This window comes from Plectropomus leopardus, chromosome 22 (genome assembly GCF_008729295.1).
Source record: "Plectropomus leopardus isolate mb chromosome 22, YSFRI_Pleo_2.0, whole genome shotgun sequence".
In the NCBI taxonomy this organism is placed as follows: Eukaryota; Metazoa; Chordata; class Actinopteri; order Perciformes; family Serranidae; genus Plectropomus; species Plectropomus leopardus.
Window position 1 is genome coordinate 23,945,640 of NC_056484.1, and position 23,354 is coordinate 23,968,993.

The window sequence follows — 23,354 nt, forward strand, 5'->3', positions numbered from 1 at the left end:
CCATGGTGCGACTGGACCAGAGATTGGATGTGGCTGCAAAGTGCTTAACATGTCTCAACTCAGCAGTGAACAAGCTGCTTACCCTCTCCCTCGACCACACCGTCATCTACCTCAGCCGCCGCAGCAGCTGCTACAACTTTTGAACCACCCTCCATCTCCTCACCTCTCTTTCCCTGTTTGTTACAGACTGGATGGGGTGGAGTCATGTCTCTGACGTAGTACAGCGTCTTTAAGGGACACGAGAACATAGCCTACCTACACACAACCAAAACCAACTTTTATTTTCTTTTTTTTAAAAAAACACCAAATATACCAACATGGACAAAATGCCGTTGGTTATCGTCATAAATTTCGGTATCAGTAAATTTTGGGTTTATTGTCCAGGCCTAGTGTGAGTTATGACCTCTAATTTGGCAGTAATAAAGCAGTGGCTGTTAGCAGCTAGCCTTGCTTGCTTGCTGCTAAACTGCTGCACGCTGAGCAGCTGCTGGACTTCACATCCGTAGATCCCAGTGTTGAGTGTAAGTAACTTGTTATCACATTATGTTTGTTTGTAATGCAGTAATGTAGAATATTACTGTTTTTAAGTCAGTAATCACGTTACAGTTAAAAATCAAACAATAACATTAGTAATGTGTTAACATGATTCTTCAATTATCAGCATAACAAGCATAAAGAAGAAAATAAATAATGCCAATAACAGTGATGCCAACAACAATAATGCCTTCCAGTATCCGTGAAGAGGCTCTTCAACCTGAAATAAGTTGAAATAAAGTCATTTTTCTGCCTCTGCTCTTTTTTATTTTGGTGTTGTTTTTTTTTTTTTTCCAAAAATGCATAAAAATATCATAGTATAGTATGTCATCCAAAATGCATAAAAATGTCATAGCAAAGTGTGTCTTCCAAAAATGCAGAAAATGTGATAGTATAGTATGTTGGTCAATGACGCATATAAAAGTCATAATTTAGTATGACATTTAAAAATGGATAAAAACGTCATACATTGTCCAAAAAATGCTTGAAAACGTTACAGTATAGTATGTCTTCCAAAAATGCATAAAAATATCATAGTATAGTATGTCGTCCAAAAATGCATTAAAACTTCTTAGGATAGTATGTCGTCCAAACATTCCTAAACATGTCATAGTTTATTATGTACTCCAAAATTAATGTACAAAAAAACTGTCCACTGGCATCACTGCCACATACTAAAAAAGTACAACCTTTTTAGTTTTCAAAGTTATGTGCAATTATGTTTTCCAAAATTTAAGTGTATCAATAATCTGGCCCCTGAACCTATGTTCAGAGACAGCACAGCAACAGAGTAACAAGAAGCACGGTGAACGGAAACTGTAACATACAATATTGTAGACTATAGGCTGTAGGCTGTAAACTTTGGAACACATTTCCAACTGAAATAAAATTAATGACAGATTTAAAAACATTTACAGTGATGAATTCATGTTATGTTGGACGCCAAACTATGCAGTGCCATTTTTATGCATTTTTGTACGACATAGTATACTGTGTTTTGCACTGCTAGACTCGTACTTTTTATATTTTTTATTTCATATTTGTATCTTCTATTTTATGTTTTTTTTTGTTTTGTTTTTGTTTTTTTTTCTCTATATTTATGTTGCACCAACCCACCAGAACAAATTCCTCGTATTGTGTTAACTATACCTGGCAATAAATCTTTTTCTGATTCTGATTCTGATTCTGACATTTTTATTCAGTTTTGAGGACATACTATACTATGTTTTGTTTTTTTTTAGATTTTCATTTTCTTTTTTTTTTACTATGACTTTTTAATACATACTTTTAGAAATACTAGAAAATGATGATGTTTGGTTGGGACTTTTACCTATGTAAAATGCTTCTGATTCTGATTAAATCTCTGAGAGACCACCACTTATTTTTGGAATACACTTTAATGGAGACATTTCTACAACATGGTGCATTTGCAAATAATTAGTTTGGAAATGTCAGAATTCATGGTGCATGTTCTTGGTCCAATATAACAAAAGTATGGCATTTATTAGTAATTTGTTCAAAAGAATGCTGTTCAAGAGCAGACATGACACTGATCTTATCCAACTGTCTGCAATAAGGATTTTTGTTCTAGTTAGTTGTTGTTCTAGTTTGTTCCAGCTGGGTGTTCATGTCCAACAGTGCACCTTCCACAGCTTGGGCAAAATGTCCTACATTAGAAATTTCTCCTTGAGTCTCAGAAGTTTTAAGAGCAGCAATGGTAATCTCAATGTGATCTTCCCTAATACTGTAGAGCACTTCATATTTTCCAGGTTTTTCAGGGCCATAACATGGAAGAATTCCAGATGGGTTTATTACCTGATGAACAGGGACAGAAGAGAAAAGGCACTTGTTAGTTAATCTTGTAGTACTGAGACCTCTGATGTGTGTTTCTATAAAATAGAGAGAATATTCTTTTGGTGCAGTATGCACAGTAGCAAGGGCATGACATATGTGTATATTATGTACTTCCCCAGAAATAAACTGTAATGTAAAACAAATTTCCTGCAATTCATCACCTGCAATTGTCTATATTAGTTACACTGAGGCTTTAGAACAGCATAACTTCTTCTACAACTGCCAACAGCACACCATCATTCCCACTTAGAGAATGGTTGAACTCAAAGTAAGGCCCCCAAATCATTACATCTGCCCCTGAAAACAAGGAAAGCAGCAGAGTAGCTGGGTGAGAGACTGAGTGACGTGTCATCGTACTTATAAAGAATTCCATCTAAAGTCTGACAAAAATAGGCACTAAAAAAAGTCTTCTGTAGAAGTCTAAGGAAGTCACTTTCACCTACTGAACATTTGACTGTTCAGATGCTGTGAGGAAAAATTGCTTTTTGTATGCCTCTGTCACTGTGCTCTATCCATCAGCTGTGTGATCAACAAAATATTTTATTTGTTTTCATTAGGCCTATTTGTTTTTGTCAGTAAGTGAAAACAGTGAAACTAATATCTTGGGCTCAGTTACCTGGTTTTGGACATCAGTGTGCGGCCTAAGCTACACTCTGGTATCCAAATGCAGCTGGCACACAGTCTGTATTCAGGCACTTTTCGTAAAAACAAAACAATGACTATTTCTGTGCATTTTCAGTATTAACTTTCTAACAAGCTGCTGCATGTTGGATGTTCAGTAAAACAAAGGACACAGTGGTAAGGACCGTGCACCAGAAATAGTGTGTGGTTTTTTTCGTTTTGACCTACACCATAATTATAACATGGTCACAAATACAATGTATGGCATGAGCCGAAGCTACCACAAAAGAAACATTTATTTTGTGGTAGCTTCTGCCCGTGCTGCTGAGAATATTTAACCTGTTAACCATTTTGTTGGAGACTACAGAGCAATCAGCTTGGCTATCTTTGGTGCAATATTTTGGTCTTTTCATTTTTATGTCATAGTTTCAATACTTACATAACTTGTACCGAGTCTGGTGTCAAAGACTTTGTCGAAGGAGTCGTCTGTAAAGATATCAGGTATGGGAATATTTTCCTCAAGAGCCTGCAGCCTCAGGCCCCAGAAGTGGCAGGTTATGTCCTGGCCTCTAACTGCCTGTTCAAAAGGAGGATATTCAATTTGTTTACAAAGTTGATTTCCACATGTGGTTTAATGTGTAGTCTATGTATCTGATCATGTTGAATATCCTTAAAATATTACAAATGTGGGAAATTCCATTTCTTCCTCGTGCAGAATTTGTGTACCTGACTTTTCCTCCAAGTTTGAAAACTGCACCGTATATAATCAAGTCATCCTTGCATGTAAATGACATGGGGATCCACATGCACAACATTGATCCAAAGTACTAATGGTGGTTAAAAATTCCATAGGGAACTTTTGAGCTCTACAGGGAGAAACTGACCAGGACACGCAAACTCGGGCTACCCTCTTAAACACTACTGGTTACAGTTGCAACAAGGCATTCATTCATGGGGCTCCACTCACTGTACCCTCTGAGTCCAGTAGAGGGCTATCTGAGATACAACATATGTTGTGATAGTGTTACCATAGTTCTGTTAGCAAAGATGGAGCCCTCTACCTAGAGGCCCCACCGACCCTACGCCCCTCTCTGAATCCAGTGTATGATGACAGACAGTATCGTGGTATTCCCTTCTGTATGTGTTCTTATTGGCTGACTACATTTATGCAGATTTATAGTGGGGAAATGTGTGTCTGTAATTGGAGGAGAGAATACCCATAGAGCACAGTAGAGGGCTCTGCCTGTATTAATAGAAGTAGGAATATAAAATTGTAACTACCATTATCCTTTCACTGAAAACAAAAGAAACTGGACATACACTGAACTGCAGTACTGAATGGTGCTGTGAATGGTACTCACCATGTCAGTGTAAAATGCATGTGACTTTAAAGCGTTCTCCAATAAATCAACCTTCTCTCGGTTCTGTGCAAAACAGAAAGAAAAGAGAAATTTACATCTTATCACTTTTAGGTGGTTGGTGTTTTTAGCCTGACTGCTATGCAGCAATAGCATTATCAATACCAATCTAAGTATCTCTGTAGTCAGCACACTTTTTCGATACACATTGACATTATGTTAAAGTTGCATTAGAGGTTCCCTGTATTTTTACCTGTATTTTAGGGTCATCAAAGCCCTTGACAAAGGTGGCTGAGGCAGGTGAATTTGAAGTCATGTAACCTAAACGCCCTAGTTTAAATGCACGCATTGACACATATTCCAGTGAGGGACAGATACGCTGGTTTATCCTGACACAAGAAAAGAGAGACATTTTTTAGGCAAAATTTTTGTTCCAACATACACAGCCCTGAAGCTTGTTGACCAGTCAAACAGATACTGGAGCTCAGCAAACACTTTTACAAACTATACCATTTTACGTTGATAAAATTGTTTGTTTATCTGTCACTCCAGTTTTTGGCTGATGAGCCTGTCCATGAACTGTCTGTGATTATTTTGTGTCTTGATCTCTGATGCACACATTTTCAACACAATCTGGGGGCATTTGAAATTTGTGTGAATTCATTTTATCTGTTTTACAGGACTCTCTGTTACTGTCTGACTGTATGATCAGGGTTGGGTTTTTTTATATAATCTTTGAAGCTCTCTAGTTCCCCTTAGTTAATGATGTAAAGTGTAAAATAGGCTGCATACAATGACAAGCAATCTCCACGTGACTTTTCATCACCTCACCTGTAGTAGGCCAGCTGTAGCGCCATCTGGACAAAAGCATTGGGGCGCACCTTGTAGGTCTTTAAGACATTTTTTCCAAAGTGTTTAAATGTAGTAGAGCTTAGATCCAGGTTTTGGGCCAGTCTGTGGTGGTAGAAATGGGACAAATGTCTGGACAGTGAGACTTTTCAAAGTAGTTTGACAGATGTTTGCAGTATAAACGTATAAACTATGTAAAATATACATTTTCTCCTCTGCAAATGTGGCCCATTACACACTTTATGTAGTATTATATCTGTCCATATCAGACTGAATTTTCTGACCCCACTTTCTTGGGAAAGGACGCTACTGTACAGCCATAATGAGCAGCAGCTACTTTTTATTCTAACAATTTTAAGACTTAATTCAATTCAATTCAATTTTATATATAAAGCTCTTATCACAAAACACAGTTTGCCTCAAAGGGCTTTACAGCATACGACATCCCTCTGCCCTCACAGCGTCTAAGGAAAAACTCCTGTAACTCCCTGTAATGGGGGGTATAGCATCAGTGCAGCCACAGCATGAGCACAGCCAAAGGCAAGGTCACAGCCTTACCACAGCCATCACCAGAATCCAGGAGCAGCCAAGATTGCAACCAAGATCTGGGAAAACTATGAAACAAGGGAGCACGAATGCTCCGGAGAGTCAACCGAGTCAGTGTAATGCAGTAAAGAAACAAGTGTGTGTGTTTAAAGATGGAGGGAGCAAGAGAAGGAAAAAGGGCCACAGTGTATCCTAGAAAGTCCCCTGGCAGACAAAACCTACATCAGCCTAACCAGGGCTTTATCAAAGAGGAAGGTCGTAAGTCTTCCCTTAAAAGTGGAGACGGTGTCTGCCTCCCTAACCAAAACTGGAAGATGGTTCCATAAACGAGGAGTGTGGCGACTGAAGGCTCTGGCTACAGAGAACCACAAGTAACCCTGCATTTTCAGAGCACAGTGCTCTTAAGGGTTGATAGGGAACTATGAGCTGCAACAGATATGATGGAGCCTGTCCATTCAGAGCTTTGTAGGTAAGGAGGAGGACTTTAAATTCATATTCTGGATTTTACAGGGAGCCAGTGCAAAGAAGCTAAAACAAGAGAAATATGATCCCTTTTCTTGGTTCCCGTTTGTACATGTGCAGCACTGTTCTGCACCAGTTGGAGAAACTTCAGAGACTTGTTGGGGCAACCGAATAATAGGGAGTTACAGTAATCGAGCCTAGAAGTAACAAATGTGTGCACTAAATTTCGGCATTTGTTTGAGAAAGAATATGTTTAATTTTTGCTATGTTAGTGAAAGAAAGCATTCCTTGCAGTTTTAAATGGGAGGCAAAAGATAGATTTTAACCCAATATAAGGACAAGTTTCCTTACAGTTGTGCTAGAGGCAATAGCAATGGCATCTAAAGAAATTATATTCTTAGAAAAGGAGTTTCTGAGGTGTTTGGGGCCAAGAACAATAACTTCAGCTTTGTCTGAATTTAACATCAGGAAATTGCAGCTCATCCAGGCTTGTCCTGAAGGCATGCGTGTGGTCTAGGTAACTGATCAGCATCATCTGGCTTCATAGATAGATACAGCTGCGTATCATCCGCATAACAATGGAAATTTACAGAGTGATTTCTCATGATGTTGCCCAGGGGAAGCATATATAAACTGAAAAGGATTGGTCCAAGCACAGAACCTTGTGGTACGCCTTGAGGAAGCAGAGTCTGCAGACTTGGGAGAACTTTCATTCTCCTAGCAGAGGTTGCTTGGGTGGTCAAGAAGTGCCTCAGCAAGGTGCCAGATGTGGATAAGAATTGTCCTGAGATGTTGAAAGCTCTGGACACTGTTGGGCTATCTTGGCTGACATGCCGTTTTAGTGTCAAATATGGTGCCTGTGATGTGGCAGACCAAGGTGGTGGTTCCTAATTTTAAAAAAGGAGACTGGATCAAAAAGGGTTTTCCTCTTCTGGGCTGTGAGAGAATGATTGCCTTAAGTAGAGGAGTTCAAGTATCTCAGGGTCATGTTCATGAGTGAGGGTAAAAATAAGCATGGGATGGAAAGACAGTTTGGGGTGACATCTGCAGTGATGCATACATTGCACGGAACTGTCATGGTGAAGAGGAAGCTGAGCCACAAGGCAAAGCTTTGAGTGGAGAGCAGACCCAGAACCTGTTGAAGGGGTTATATATCTCATCTGGCCTGGGAACGCCCCAGGATCCCCCAAAAGGAGTAAGGAAACACTGCTGGGGAAAGTGATGTCTGGAGTGCTCAGCCTCCATTACCCAGCCCCGCATAAGTGGATGAAAATAGATGGATAGCACGTTAGCTTTTCATGCTGTCTGTAGCAGATATCATAGAAAGATTTTCCAAAGTGTTGGCTCTGGGTTTAATCATCATTCTGTTCACTGGGTGTCTGTTACAACTAAAAGCTGCTCTCACGTGTCCATGTGCTGCTTGGCCTCTTCAATGTCCATCTTAATTTCAGGTGTGAGGTTGAAGTGTAATTTCTGGGGCACAGGTAATGGCTCCATGGGAGACTGCGTCACGTCTGTTTTTTTCCTGTTTCCACACACAAAAGAAAATCAATCAATCAATGAGTCAGTCAGTCAGTCAGTCAGTCAGTCAGTCCATTGATCAATTTGTGGCATAAGATTAAAAAAAGATTTAAAAGATTTTAAAAAAAATAAATAAATAAAAATAGATTGGATGGAACAAAATGGAATTCAACAGAAAGAAAGTCCTATAACTAACAGACCAAGAGCCAACAAAGGATCTGAAATGATAGGCTATACTGACTCATTACATGATGCTTGGAGTCAAGATCCTGTAGATTGGTTTGGGACTGTTTTGAATTGAATGTATGATTAGAGGGCTCAGAAAGGTTACACTGAGTCGCAGACCAACAAAATTCGAGAAAGCCCCATCACAATAGAGATCCTTGATACTTTACATTGTCATGTCATGCCAGATAGGGAAGTTTGTATCTGATGATGAGGGTAGGAATAGTTATGTGGTCATTTAATACTGATGCTAATCTAGACGCAGCCTGCCATATCCAAAACTTTGAATAAAGTTTTCTTTTGACTGCACTAATTCTGTATACTTTTTAAAATTTAATTGGATCATACATGCAGTCACACAATGAAACACATGCACAAGTTCTTTCCTTTGCTTGTGCCAGTTTAGTATTTTGGTGATATACTGCGCTCTTTAGTGGGAGAAGAGGTGCAATACAGCCATGCACCGAGCTGTCTGCTGCATGATTGATTGATTGATTGATTGGTTGATTGATTTTCTTTGATAAATTAAACACAAAAATATGCACACAGTGCTAAAATTCATTAAAAGATTGCAATAAAGCCACATGATTTATTTCCACTGCACTCTAAAGTCTAGGCTAGATGGCAGGCTGGAAAAAGATTTAATATGTATATGCTACTAATGTTGTACTGTTGTTGTTGTTGTAATGTACTAATGTCTCATGTTAAAGGTGGTACTCACTTTTGTTGCCAGTGGTTCAGACATTAATGGCTGTGTGTTGAGTTATTTTGAGGGGACAGTAAATTTACACTGTTATACAAGTTGTACACTGACAACTTTACATTGTAACAAAGTGTCATTTCTTCAGTGTTGTCTAATGAAAAGATACAATAAATATTTTCAAAAATGCGAGGGGTGTACTCACTTTTTTGAGATACTTTACATTGCCAGAATATACCATAGGGAGGCTATAATATAGTGTTACTAAGCTCATGGCCTGGTGTCAGTATGGTACCACTTTAAGCCACTATATAAAGACAAAGACCATGAAACCAGTAGCCATGAGTAGCCAGTAGGAATTTAAACTGACACAGACCTTTGCACAGCTTTATTACAGGTGTAGACTTGAGTCCCATGACTTGGACTTGAGTTAGACTTGAGTCACAAATTTGATGGCTTTAGACATGACAAAATCAAAAAGACTTTAACTCCACCTGGGCTTTATCTGTACACTCTGCCTAATGCCTGAACTATCAATCGCTAAAACAACAAATCGAAACACCTGTACTTACGGAAACCAATTCATTATGGTCTACTTACATGCCTTCCACAACATAAGCAGCCATGTTCATATGGATTACACCATCAGCAAAGGCACCTGAAAGGTTCACACCGTTTGTCCCATCTTCTCCGATAATTAACTGAAAAAAAGATTTAAAATTTAACAATCAAACAAAACACACACACTTCGCATTACATCCCAACTCCTTGTGAGTCTGTTTCTAGTTCAGGTCTACTTCATTTTATATATATGTATATATATATATGGCTCCTGTTAACATAAGGTAAATGGCTTCTTGCTTATTGCCACACCTTCAGTGTGTTTTCTGGTAAGTGATATCGCTCCCCAGTGCTTGTGCCAGGAAAAAAAACAAAAACATCCCAAAATCAGCATGTTTTATGGTACTTTCTAGTCATGTATAATTTGCAGGTGTGTTATATTACCTGGATCCCCTTGTCAAACCAACGGTTTGCACTGTTACACTGGCTGCCTCCTCCATGCATCATCTGACAAAAACCACTGTTGCGATACATCTCATCAGACACTGGGGGCATTGCTTGATCCAAACACACCATAAAGATGCTGCTTTGAATAGCCGACAGTGACTCCTTGTTGGTCTTATCTAAACATGGACAAGGACATGCACACACAACAAATATCATGTTAGTACAAAAGTTTAACATCATAGATATTTGTTGTCAATCACATGTTCTAAGTCATTTGGAGTTCTATGTAAAACTGCATTGAAGTTTTTGTATGTTACGTGAAAAGTTCAACAAATGCATAAAACTGATTCAGCCTAAGAGTTGGAAATTAGCAGTAGCTTTAAACTCTCTGTGCAACACATCAGCTTCATACTTTGTATGAAACTATGTTTAACTGCATCATACCTATCAAATAAAGATTTTTCTTGAATATGTTAGCATGATCCAATGCATGTTGTCTTTCATTCCCCACAAAATTTCCTTGTGGAGCAAAGTCAAATAATTTGCAAGCTCCTACCCACCTTGTTGTGTTAAAAAATCCTGTAGATAATACAATAAAAAATAATAAAATAATAAAATGAAGAAAAAGGGCATTTGAGGAAATGTTAGAAATGCTCTTTTTAACCTCAGTAGCCTTCTAGACCAATACCTCCCCAAATGTGCCACCGAATGCCAAACATAGGCATCTTAAACCCCAATGGGGGGCCAGACATGACCAATCAGAGAGGTTTACAAGACTCCTTCCCCATCCAGTACTGCAACACACCAGGACAAACTAACAGAAGAGTGTGCCGCTGTTCTCTTTAGATTGAACCAACTAACATTTTCTGTCAGAAGTCACATTGCATAATGTTAGGGTGTGGATTCAAAACGAGCTAAAACATATCTTTCAATGAAGTAAAAGAAGCAACAGTGCAGAAATACTGTTGTAAGTAAAAGTCCTACATTCAAACTACTATTGAAGTAAAATTTCAAGTATTACAATAAAAGTATATCTGAAATAGCCCACCAGAAATAACAGTAAGTTTTTTATTATGCAGAATGGCCCATTTCAGAGTAATACAGCTTATATATTTTAAGTATTGATGCATTAATGTGTTCATTACTTCAATGTAGCAGCCAGTAAAGTTCAATATTTGCCTATTAAATGTAGAGGAAGTAGCCCACAAATGAGCTTAAAATGTAAATACTAAAGTACATGAACCTTAAAGCTGTACTTAAGTACAGTACTTGAGTAGATTAGTTACTCTGCAACACTGTTAACATAAATAGAACATTTTTGATAATAATGGTACGCCCAGTTTTGACACTCTCTGAGGTACACATTTCAACTTTCCTAAATTCATGATGTGTACTTGGAACGCAAATAAAGTGCCAAAGTGCACAAAAAAGCATCAAATTAGAGCTTGTTGTTCCTGGGGGAGGATCCTCCCAGACCCTCCAAAAGTGGCTGAGCCATGACACTGGCTGAAAATGAGTCCCACTCTGGCATGCATTACTGTTGACATGATAATGATGACAAAGATATTTCATATGTTGTCAGCAATTATTAGGTCAGCAGTTGTTTAGTTTGACTTGCATGAGAGCAGAAATGTTCTCACCCTTGATGAGGTTGTGGTGGGCTTTGCCCCAGCTGTCACGGCCCTGTGTGGTGAGGATGCCTATAGGCTCCATGCTCGTCTCTGGTGAGGAGTCGATGATCCTCTCCAGCTGAACACAGAGCTGATCCACTGTCAGTGGACTCCCATCACTGTTGTATACTTCCAGCTTAAAGAACTGAATCCAAAGGGAGGAAACATGGAAGCAAGACTTCATTACCATCTAAGCAATGACACTCAGGCTTCTGAAGGCCTCAGGTTACCTGTGACTAAATGACGTAGTGGTCATATTATAAGTTAATTACAACTTGCAAATTATCAAAGCACATAAATCTCTGTGAACCCTGGTTCATAAACTGAGATATGCCTGGAATACTTTGCTCAGCCTTAGGTTTTTCAGGCATCTGATTATAATAATAGAAATAGTCAGTTTTACATCAATGTCACTAAAGCACTCATTTTCTCTGTCCTGCAGACTTACAAATAAACACTAAAATAATGATAAACACTGAAATTTCTTTTAATTTTAGAGAGCTGCTGATTTCACTTAAATTGGTTAAAATTAGTTTTGGGGATATTTTAAATGACTGCAGTGCAGAGACAAAGGCCAGGAACATGTTTAGATATGACTGTTTAACATAAAGCAGTTTTAGCCTACTATATTTAAACTACAGGATATTGTTATATTTAACGGCACATTTGATCTAAATGTACTTTAAAGTTTTTTTTCAAGTTTTTAGTGCTCTTATCAATATAGGAGTGGAGAAATATGCTTGCTGTATGCAAATGTACGTATAATATTACTGCAACTATCCAGAACAATGACAGTTACCACTGTCTCACTGTCTGGCTACCTGCATTAAGTGCAGGTCCACTGCAAACTATCCAGCATGCTCAGCCTTTGGTGAAGGGGAGGAGGGCGCTCTGCATCAGTTGTATGGTTTGCCAGCAAGTTGTATCTGAGACATACTCCAGAGGTAACTTACTTCACATTGACAGTCAATGCAAACATAGTTGGTGGTGTGGAGAGAACCATCTGGTCAGGCTTTGAAGCTGAACTTGCCATTTAATTTAATTTACTCTCCACTTTCAGTTTTAAGAAAGGGGTTATTTCAGTACTCAGTTGGCAGTTTATGATATTTTAGGGTTTGACAATGACAGAAGGGAGATGAGAGGGAACAAGAGGAGGCAGAGAGTGTATGGTACAGCACATAATAGGGATGTTGTGGTTCATGGTTGGAGCCTAAATGCACAAGCCATAGGAATACCCCTTAAAATGGCTCTTAAGACAATTTGTAAGTGCATTCTTGGCGGTTTTGTAACAAACACTGGTCACAGAAAAGCTCAGGCACAGATTCTTGACTTGTTCCTCACAACTGTTTAGTACTTCACAAATGTGATGTTCCTTACATGACCGTTGTGTACTACAGCAATGTGTTGGTCAGTGTAGTAGTCCAAAGTGTCCGTCTCCAGACCAGGGTTACGACAGGATGAAAACAGCTGCTCATACTGCTTCATACACAGCGGCTTCCCTCTCAGGTACTCATCTGGTAGTGTATTACTGAAAAACATACAAACATTAAACAATATGTCAGGCATTAAATAACATTTAAAATTTTCACCACTGATGTTCTTAAAGCTGCACAGTAGCTCTTCCTCCAATGTTGATATAAGTTTAGTCTTTTGACCTACATAATATGAGATTATATAGGAGAAATGAAGAAGGTCGACAACAGTTAGAGGGTAGCATTGATGCAGTGAGCCACCTATGATACAGCATTGGATGGACACACAGTGTTTCTTTATATAGTTTGAATGAAAACAAACTGTTGTGGATATCCATGTTCTCCAGTTTTCAGGTTTAGTAATTTCTTTTTTTCTGAATAATATGACTTATAGTTTTTGGTTCAAAATAAAAACACTAAAACTGACTCAAACAAAAATGCACAAGTAAGAGTGTTTTTATAAAGACAGAGAGCAAATGTCTAAACTTGGTTTAACTTCTATAGGTCTAAGTTTAACTTTCCATCATAGTTTATCGAAAAACACCTTAGCTGGAAATAAACTTCAGTCAAATTCTTCAGAAAACTGATTTCTATATCTCTGGCTGAAAATGTCATGTAAAAAAGCAAGGCCTTAAGTTAGGCAGCAGTTGAAACACCCGTTTATGTGTAATTTAACTGCTTCTTTTGCTTTTTAATGTTTGTAAGAGAAAACTGCAAATAGATTCATTAGCTTATTTAATATAATAGTTCATTTTTGAGCATTTAAAGTCAGTACTCACTTGTCAATCTTTCTCTTTAATTCCATTGTAGATGCTATGAATTTGGCAGTATACCTGAAGAGGGAAAACATGGTTATTCATTTTAATGTTTGAAAAGAACTCCCACAGTTTTATAAAGGAATCATTGGAATTACAGGCTGAGATTTCTTAACTTTAATCCCTTGTATAGGTTGATCTCCCAAAACCCAAATATTAAAGTTTTAGGGCCAATCCAAAATAAACTTCATATCGTTTTTCATTCTTAAGAAAGTGACAGAGTTGAAGAGTTTTATTTTGCACAGTTATACAGTATATTGATCAAGAGAAAGCTTTTAAATACAGTTATTTGTTTAGGACACTCTGGGCTTTTGTCATTTGACTTGAAAATGATCGATCACCAGCCACCCACTTCCACCTTTACAGGATATGAATATTAGTATTATCGTGAAAAACTACACTGTTGCTTCAGTTCGAGTCAGAAACAAATGCTGGCAGAAAATGATGTTGTTGATGAATTGTGAGAATTGTGTGAATGCACAAGTTAGTATAGCTTATTAATTTTATCAGTCTTTTTTCTAACTCAATCTGAAACTTGTACCTTGATGCAACAGATTTAAACATTATAATCAAAAACTATGTTTAGGTCTGACACTGTCCTGTGATGAAGGAGACGTATTAGTTTTGGACAAATCAAAGAAAAATAAACTTTACTGATTAAATATTATCACTGAAAAATACCAACAGACAGATCTATTATCTGTAATATACCAGCACAGTAAAACGAACTTCAGCAAATCAGAACTAAGCTTTTAAACATTATCAGCAGTGATAGCACTATGGCATGGTTTGAAAGAATTACACCACATTTCATATGTAAGTTAATGTAATCCTGTTTAAAGCCACAGTCATTTTATATAGGCTTTTTGGAGAGTCACTGTGGACAAGGACACTAAACACATAATAATAGTAATTCCTTGACTAGCCCCTAGTTAGGCTGACATAGATTTAGTTTGCTGGGGGACTTTCTAGAATACGATTAGCTCCTTTTTCCTTCTCTTGCTCCCTCCATCTGCAAACGCTCTTGGCTTTTTACTGCATTACACTCAGTTTTTTCTCCAGAGCATTTATGCTCCCTTGATTCGTAGTTTTTCCGAATCTTTGCTGCAATCTTGGCTGCTCCTGGATCGTGGTGATGGCTGCGCTTATGCTGTGATCCTGCCTTTGGCCATGCCTGTGGCTGCACTGATACAATAGCTCCGGCTCGCCTTGATGGTGGTCTTGGTTGTGCCGTTGCTGTGGTCCTGTCTGAGGTTGCTGTCACTCTCTCTCTCATCTCTCTTTATCTTTCCTTTTTGTCATTACTGTAATTTAATTGTTATTTACGACATCTATTGCACGTCTGTCCGTCCTGGAAGAGGGATCCCTCCTCAGTCTCTCTTCCTGAGATTTCTACCATTTTTTTTCCCTGTTACAGGGTTTTTTGGAGGACATTTTTCCTTAGACAATGTGAGAGTCTAAGGGCTGAAGGATGTCGTATGCTGCAAAGCCCTCTGAGACAAACTGTGTGCTGTGAAAATGGGCTTTATAAATAAAATTGAATTGAAAATTGAATTGAATTGACAGCAACAACAACAGTGTGAATAAAATATACAAACAAACAATATTTTCCCTCAGATTTTCTACATCACTGTTATTTAACATTCGGCTCAACAATTTGAATAAAGTGTATTCATTACCGTTTCTCGCAGGTGATAGTCTGTATGACTTATATACTGACACTGATTATAGAGTGATGCTCCTCAAAGAAGCAGTTAAATGAGCTTTTCAGCTGATTTCAAGACAAAACTTGGAACATAATCTGTTCCCAACCAGGTTAAGTTTGCCTCATAAGTTACCATGGCGATAAAGCCAAGTTAAAATGTAGCCACCTTCATATAATGGGAAACCCCAGATTTGGACTCAAGATACCTTGTTAAGACACCAATCTCGCTTAATGGTACACCTCTGGTCATCCACTGGACACAAACTGAGCATGTGTATGTGTGTGTCTTTTTACCTTACTTTTCCGGTCCTATCTCTGTAGTCCATTCGGGGAAAGAGGCCCCCATTGCCTGATGTACCCACCACACTGACTCGCGACATCATAAATCCAATCTTTAAAAATTCCTCTGTAATCTAGAAACAGTTACAAACTATAAGTGACACATACCTACAGAATAGACAGTCCAATGAATATGTATAAAAGAGTAATTAGGTCCTTTACTCCATGTGAAATGTTTCTGGACAATGTTTTATTCCAAATTAAGGGTGAAACAGCAAAAAATGCCCGAATGAAAGTACGTGACCAAACAAAGTAAAAGATGGTTCCTATTTACATAAAGCAAAAGCAGTAACATCCTCTTTCCCTTGTTTTCAGGGCTGCATGAAGTGTAGGCGGGTGAACTTGCATGATGACAAGAACCCTGGCTGCAAAAGTTATAATCCTTAAAGTTTCAGTTTTGGATAATTCAGTAACACTTGAGGTTATTGGTGTTATCAAATTATTTGCATAACGAGCCCCTGATTTAGTAGTAGACAGGAGCTAAATAAGTACAGAATCTGTGAGGAAGTCATTCTCAGTAGATGTGTCTACAGCTGATGGTGTAGTTGTTGAACTCACCCAGTTCTCAGAGTTCTCTGCTTTCCTCTCCAGGCTTCTCTGCAGTCTCTCTCCGACCCCTCCTTCTCTACGAAACTCTTCCACCAGTTTTTTTGCTCGCTTCAGCTCGTCCCCCTCCAACATGGGCTCCATGTACTGGAGGTAGATGTCACAAGTCTGCTGCAGAGGGGGGACAGGCTGACTGGGCAGGTCCTTCTGATGGGACAGGTTTCTGCTAGCAACCAGGGTCACTGATACAGGTCTCACCAAGTTATAGGGCTTCACCATCCCCACCTTTATATGAGAGATACAACAATGTCCCTGTATGTTATAACTCATAAAAATGACATGTTTCCTCTTGATCAAATGGGGGGGGGGGGGGGGGTATTTTCATTTTTTTTCTCTAAGTTTTAACTGCAATAAGTTAACTAAAATTGTCTGAATAAATAACTAAACATTAATTCCTTTCTGGAGAAAATATGGAGTCTCTCTCAGAGGCCCCTCCCACCCCTACTAAATCCTACTAGATGCGCAAAATGGTTTAGTCCGCCCTGTGCTGGTCGCCTGGATTGATATGTCAGCAGTCAGTCACGTGTGAGAATGAGTGAGGATCAAAAAAGGAAAGGAAGAAAAGAGAAACAAAGGAAACAAGCTGAGGGAAAAGTGCATTTAACAACTTTCTTTCAAAAGAAAGGTGAGCACAACTTAAACAGTTTAAGAATGGTTTAAGCGAATACCAGCAATTTAGATTCAAGGCAGTCAGCCAGCAGTAGTCTAGCTTGGATTATATTTGCGTTTTATATATATAATCAATATCACATGAGAGGGAGTGATGTTGTGCTGGTATATCATCACGGTTGAGATTCGGTCGTAGGCACAAGGCCGCAGGCCGAGTGCCGAAGATAATCACACAATCTCAAGTGTGATATTGCTTTTATACAACAGTTCTACAAGCATCTTTTATTTGTTAATAGTAACAAGCGACAACAGATTATGATTTGTTTGTTTATTTAATGATTTTTTGGCTCCGCCAACCATGGATGTATTATAAGGAAGTCTGGATACAGCCGTGGAGGCAGGGCCTCATTCTCTACTGGCCCATAGAGCATGTGTAGAAGTGATTAACGACGAGCATTGACTCTGACTCACTGGCTCGCTCACACAGATGAGCGCCCATGCACGAGCATTGCTCTCGTAGTAGCTTAGGTTATTAGCAACAGCAGCTAATCGGCGGTATAACGACAGCGGTGCTGTCGGTTTTAATATTTACGTGATTATCAGATAATAGTATATCTATCTCTCTTTACACACACACACACACACGCACACATATACATACAACTCATCAGGGAATCATATCGTAATCTCGACCAGAGAAATCAAATGTTGTGCCCATAGAAAGGTAATAAAAAGGTGGTGCCTTGTTATATTGCACAGCTCAACTTTAAAAAATACTATGTTCAGTACTGTCACTAGTGCTCAGCGCTGCTCATTGATAACCGGTAGTTTAAATGATGAATTATGATTCAAAAATAGCCATTACTGCAGCCGGTACGAAGGTACATGCGCACATGGTAGAGTCCCACGGGTCCTATACGCATTCATTTTATGTCTGGAGAAATACCGAATTCCAAATCTTGATTCGAAAAATGGTGCATTTTATATCTTTAGGACTTAATATTTTTAATAATGGCTATTAAAAAATGTGTTCTGAAAAGTCAACATGTCTCAAAAAAAATTATCCAGTGATTTAAGGAGGTCTCATTAAGCTAATGGGGAAAAGTCTTTCTGGGCCAGTGTGCATCACATGACGCTGTAGTTCCACTTTTGGCCACTATGTAAATTTTGCTTCAGAGGGTGGCGCACTTCCTGGGGTCTTGCCGCCGACACAAATAGTGACAGCCGTTGCCTAGCAACGCATAAATATTTTCCTGCACGCTGCTTGCTAATCTGTGTTAGCTCGGTCTTAACGGTATGCACAGACCAGATGCTTAGTATCATGAATATTTATCTCTTTTTTTCAGTGAAATCAGTCTCAGTTAACAGACACTTTGTGTGATTCAGATGAGTTAGTTTGATTAGACTGATTGTCACTGCAGTGTGTGTCCAATCACTGCCTTGATCTCCGTCACCTCGAGTCTCGTATCAGACAGCACGTGTATGTGTGTGTGTGTGTGCGTGTGTGTGTGTGTGTGTGTGTGTGTGTGTGTGTGTGTCGTGTCATATCTCTCAAGCTATGGATAGTTTCAGACGAGTGTGTCCTTGTCTCACTGCACATCCTTGTAACATCTGTAACAGCTGGCTTACTCCCAGTGAACGGCGGTTCACCAAAACCCGTCCGTCACAGCTGCTCCCTCCTGGGCTTCCTGATAACTTTTAGTAACTTTAGTTTATGTACAGTCAGCTCAAGACACACTTCAAAATTCCTGTCCTTTCTTGCTCGCCCCAAACTCCCCTCTCTCTCTCTCTCTCTCTCTCTCTCTCCTCTTCTTCTTTCCTCCCACAACCTGACCTACTGATAGTTATTTGAACAGCGTCAACTAGCTGTTTGAACCTATGCTTACACCATACTATAAACAGATCCCACTTTTAAAACATATCCCACTTTCACTCTTTCCTGACTCTTACACTAATTAACAGATTTTGAACGGCCATGAAGCGGAGTGATACATGCAGAGTTAAAGTTACCAGTCCCAGTGATGTTATAGTCCAATGCCAGCACTCATGGAATGCCTCTCAACCAATCAAATTGCTTGGTTGGAGTTAACTGTTGTATAAAAGTTTGTTATATTCATAAATTACTCAGCATCATAGGTACAATCTCATATGACATTATATTTATTACCTCGCCGTAAAGACAGTCACCTTTGGAGCGATACTTAGCTAATTTCTCAGTGAGCTAGCTTAACATATTTGGTATCAAAGGATTCGTTAAAATCTCTAGATTCATATGATATAACTGACTTTGCGCTAGCTTTAAAAGCCTGCTATTGCCATACAAACAAGGTGTATTTAATTTTAAGTAAGATTATTTCTGTTAGTGTTAAAGAAGTAAACTAAGAACTGAGGGGAATAATTACAATTTTAGGGTCATAGCATCAAGTGAGGCTGAATCTGATTGAAAGTAAACTGTAGTTTTTGAAGGTTTTTCACTTTGAGGGGTTAGATTATACCAAATTAGCCCTCGTTATTCAACATGTCACTTGGCTTCAAATAATCTTGTTTAAAGAGGTGGGTAGTCTGAAGGGCAATATTGTGCATGGTAGGCAGGTAAAAAGCATATTCTCATTATTGCTATGTAAAGGCAGTGAAATTTGGGTTTTTTTTGGGGGGGGGGGGGGGTGTTTTGTGTTGAGGTAAACTTAAATGCCTCTAGTGGTCTTGCTTAAGAAATATTAGATTAACTCTTGTGATTATTTATCCACAATTTTCAGGGGTGTAAAACAAAGTTATGTTATGTATTGCTTTTAATGGGCCATTGGGTAATGCAGGTGTGGTTATAACAATTGTGCAGGGTAGGCTTGGGCCGTGGTGATGGGGCCCAATGAGCTATGTTGTCATGGGGCCCAGAATTCCTGGCAATGCCACTGCCTATTGGACAGTCAATTCTGCCAGAAGAAGAAGAGTAAGATGAAAACAAAACAAAGAAAAACAAAAAGTAGACAAACAGGACATAGAAGAATCATGACTTTCTCTGACAGATAAACATTGGAGCTATTAAGGTCTTACTAAAACTGGTCAACAACCCAACTCTTCCCTCCTGTTACCAGCCCATATCACTTATTAACACAGACATTAATACAATTTCCAAGGCACTAGTATCCTGGTTGGAAAAAATCCTTCCATCTTTAATGCTGATGACCAGGCTGGCTTCATCAAAGGACAATATTCCACTCACAACTTTAAGAAGATTCCTAAATTTATTCAACAATTCACAAGGTGTCAAAGTAAAAACTATTATAGTTTCACTGGACGCAGACAGGGCATTTAATAAAGTAAATTGGATTTTTCTTTTCATAATTCTAGAAAAGCTTGGTTTTTGGGAACTGTTCATTCACTGGATTAAAAACACTATACAATACTCCCGCAGCCAAAGTCATCATTAATGGGATCATATCACAAAGGTTCACACTGCATGGGGGCACCACCTCACCCTTGCTTTTTGTCATTTTTATTGAACCACTTTCTTTTGCCATCCGACAGAGCCATAACGAGAAAGGAATTTAAGCATCAAAAATAAAACACAAAATCAATTTATATGCAGATGATATCATACTCTACCGTCAAGATCCACAAAACTCACTACAGGAAGTAATCCATCTCTTTCATTACTTTTCATGTCATGTTACACTGTAAACCAGTTCAAATCAACTATTCTTCCTATCTCAGGGAACTTATGGAATCCTGCAACCCAAGATAAACACCATTCTTTCTCTTCTGGTAAGTTTAGATATCTGGGCATCAACCTCTCTACCCATCAGAATTAAGTCACCTCAATTTCACACAGCTAGTAGAAAAAATCATCAATGACCTTAAATGATGGTCCAACCTTCCCATTCTCTAATAGGACAGATAGCAACTACAGAAACATTTTGCCAGTGGCTAGATACACCCAGTCTTCTGCACTATTACCTTGCAAACCAGCTACAATATCTTGTTAAAAGGATCCACGTCAACCTGGCTCATTCATCTTGGATCAAATTAGAACAGGTGCAGTGCAAAACATAAACATTTCTAATCTACCCTTTATCAGCGTAAATATCAAATGTCCTAACTGCTTCAAAGACTCCCTCATTGCCTTTACTGTGACAGCCTGGTGGATGACACTTGACATAGCTTGTTTTCAATTATGCGATCCAGATGACCTGCAAAAGTTATATGGGGGCAAGAAGTGAAGAACACCAGTTGGGAATAGTTTGGAATGGAGAAAAAGTGAATTATGCGCTAGCTGGCTAAGTGTAGTTATTATTTTCTACCTTGTTCTCCTAGGCCAACCATTCTCATAGGTGTTCAGAAACACCGCTGAAAATGTGGGCTGTGGCGAAGCAAAACAAAGCAGTCACTGCATATTTGAGCTTTGTTTGACCCCACTCCTTCAGACTTTAGACAAAGGCTTTAATCCATGTCTGCTGCCGTTTCTCCATGAGTGTTTTAAAACTTCTCACCTTTATGTGTCACTTCTTTCGGGAGTAGAAAGTAGCCTGTTTTATTTCCCAGATTTTAACCATTTTCCCCCCAATTTGTCTGGTTGGCTCAGCTTTGAACAGCACAAACCTTTTTTATAGCACTTCTCCATGCAGAAATCACATCTTGCCCCTCATCTGCAGTTCTTCAGGTTGACATGACATCATGTGCAAATAGCCTTTTAGCAAATTACAAGTGACTCTCACCTCTCTGGCACAACCCGGACTTTCGGCTCAATAAATCTCCAATGCATGTTGGCATATAGGAAACAAAAGAAATCTCCACCACCTATTTTAAGACAACACATACACATCATTTAAGGACCTGATCCAGAGGAGGGGTGTTAGAGGGGGAAACTTCCACTAATACCTACATGTAAAATCAGTCATTGAAAGTCAAAATCTGTATAAATAATCCACTTCAACCTCCTTACCCAGCAGAACAGATTATGAAATTTTGTGCAACCACCAGAATTCCCTCTAGCACTTATAAATAAATGTCCAGTATAGATGAAAGTCTGTAGAAATTCATTTTAGATGACTAAGAATACAAATCTGCAATTGATCCAGTACAAACTCCTCCACCGAGCACACATCACTCAAAAAAAAACTGCATAAAATGGGTCTCTCCAACATAGATTAATGTTCACAATGCACTCTAGGCACTATAGATGACAACCTCATCGCCTTTTGGCTCTGTCTACCTGTACAGCACCGTTGGTTTAAGATTACACAAAAACTCTCAACAATCTCGGTGGTAGCATTCCCCTGTCACATCGTAACATCACCAAAACATCCTCAGAATGTTGCACTTAAAATGTTACATCTTATTCAGAATTGAACCTTAAAGCAACATTATTTGAATTGATAAACATCCTTGAAACGTTCTCTGAACATTAGATTAAAATGTTTTCTTTAAAACATTATTGCAGCTTTTAGGTAATGTTGGCCAATGTTTTGGTAAATATTCCCTGCTGGGTGGGTCTCCCTCTTTGTGCATACTTGGGGACCCATTCTCGACTGAACTCCCACCAAAACATACAACCCACAATGGTTGCCCTAGCTATTGCCAAGAAGGTCATCCTTACAAGCTGGACAAACAACCAAACAATAAACATCAACCACTGGTTACATCCTGTCGCAGAACATATATCTACAGAAAAAACAGCCTACTTTTTAGGAAAACAAATGTCACTGTTAATGAAAACGTGGACTCCAGTAATCACAAACCTTAATCTCAAACTCCATTTTCCACTATACGCAAATACCACTAAACAGCTTACATCTCCAGTCTCAGACATACCCATAACCGCAGACACAGGCATATAAAGTCATACACACACATCTCTCTACCAGACTTTCAACCCAGTGAAACTCTGCTCATCCCCAAGAGATGGGTTGTCCACACCTTCCCTCTCTGATTTTTTTTCTTTCTTTCCCCTTCCTTTTTTTAAATTGTTAATTAATTATGTTTGTATATAACATTCCCTCCTGTCCCTGTTGTTGGACTTGTTGTAGGAGGGTGTTATTATTATCATGGACATTACCATTGTCATTTCTTTTACATTATCACTATTACATATTGTCTTTGTGATGTTGTGATGGTGATTATGAAAATAACAATGTTTTGTATTGATTATGCATTCATGTTGTCGAATCTTATTCATTGTATGTCGCTTATTAATCTAATTTCTCTCCCTTTTCCTTTTCTCTCCTTCTTTCTTTTCCTCTAATCTGCTCACAAACCATATCAATACATCAATCCTACTATCATGAGTATGATAGTGGCATAGTAATACTGTTATAATTATTACTGTAAATTATTACTAACAAGTTATTTTAACTGTCTTAAGACCAAATAGACATATACATGCACACATGTGTATGTATATATATATATATATATTCAAATATTATTATTTACTTACCAGAGCTCTGCTGCAAACTCTCAACAT

General features: G+C 38.6%; 1 protein-coding gene across 1 annotated transcript; it reads right to left on the bottom strand.

Annotated features, from left to right (window-relative positions):
• Nucleotides 1-2,121: 2,121 nt before the first annotated feature.
• LOC121961719 (carnitine O-acetyltransferase-like) lies at nucleotides 2,122-23,354 on the bottom strand. The gene is made up of 14 exons (XM_042511779.1): nucleotides 23,328-23,354; nucleotides 16,238-16,510; nucleotides 15,635-15,753; nucleotides 13,600-13,653; nucleotides 12,726-12,876; nucleotides 11,319-11,493; nucleotides 9,676-9,854; nucleotides 9,271-9,371; nucleotides 7,630-7,749; nucleotides 5,199-5,321; nucleotides 4,621-4,756; nucleotides 4,371-4,433; nucleotides 3,449-3,586; nucleotides 2,122-2,349 (listed from the first exon to the last, which is right to left on the bottom strand). The coding sequence occupies exons 1-14, from the start codon at nucleotides 23,352-23,354 to the stop codon at nucleotides 2,122-2,124; spliced, it is 1,887 nt and encodes a 628-aa protein (XP_042367713.1).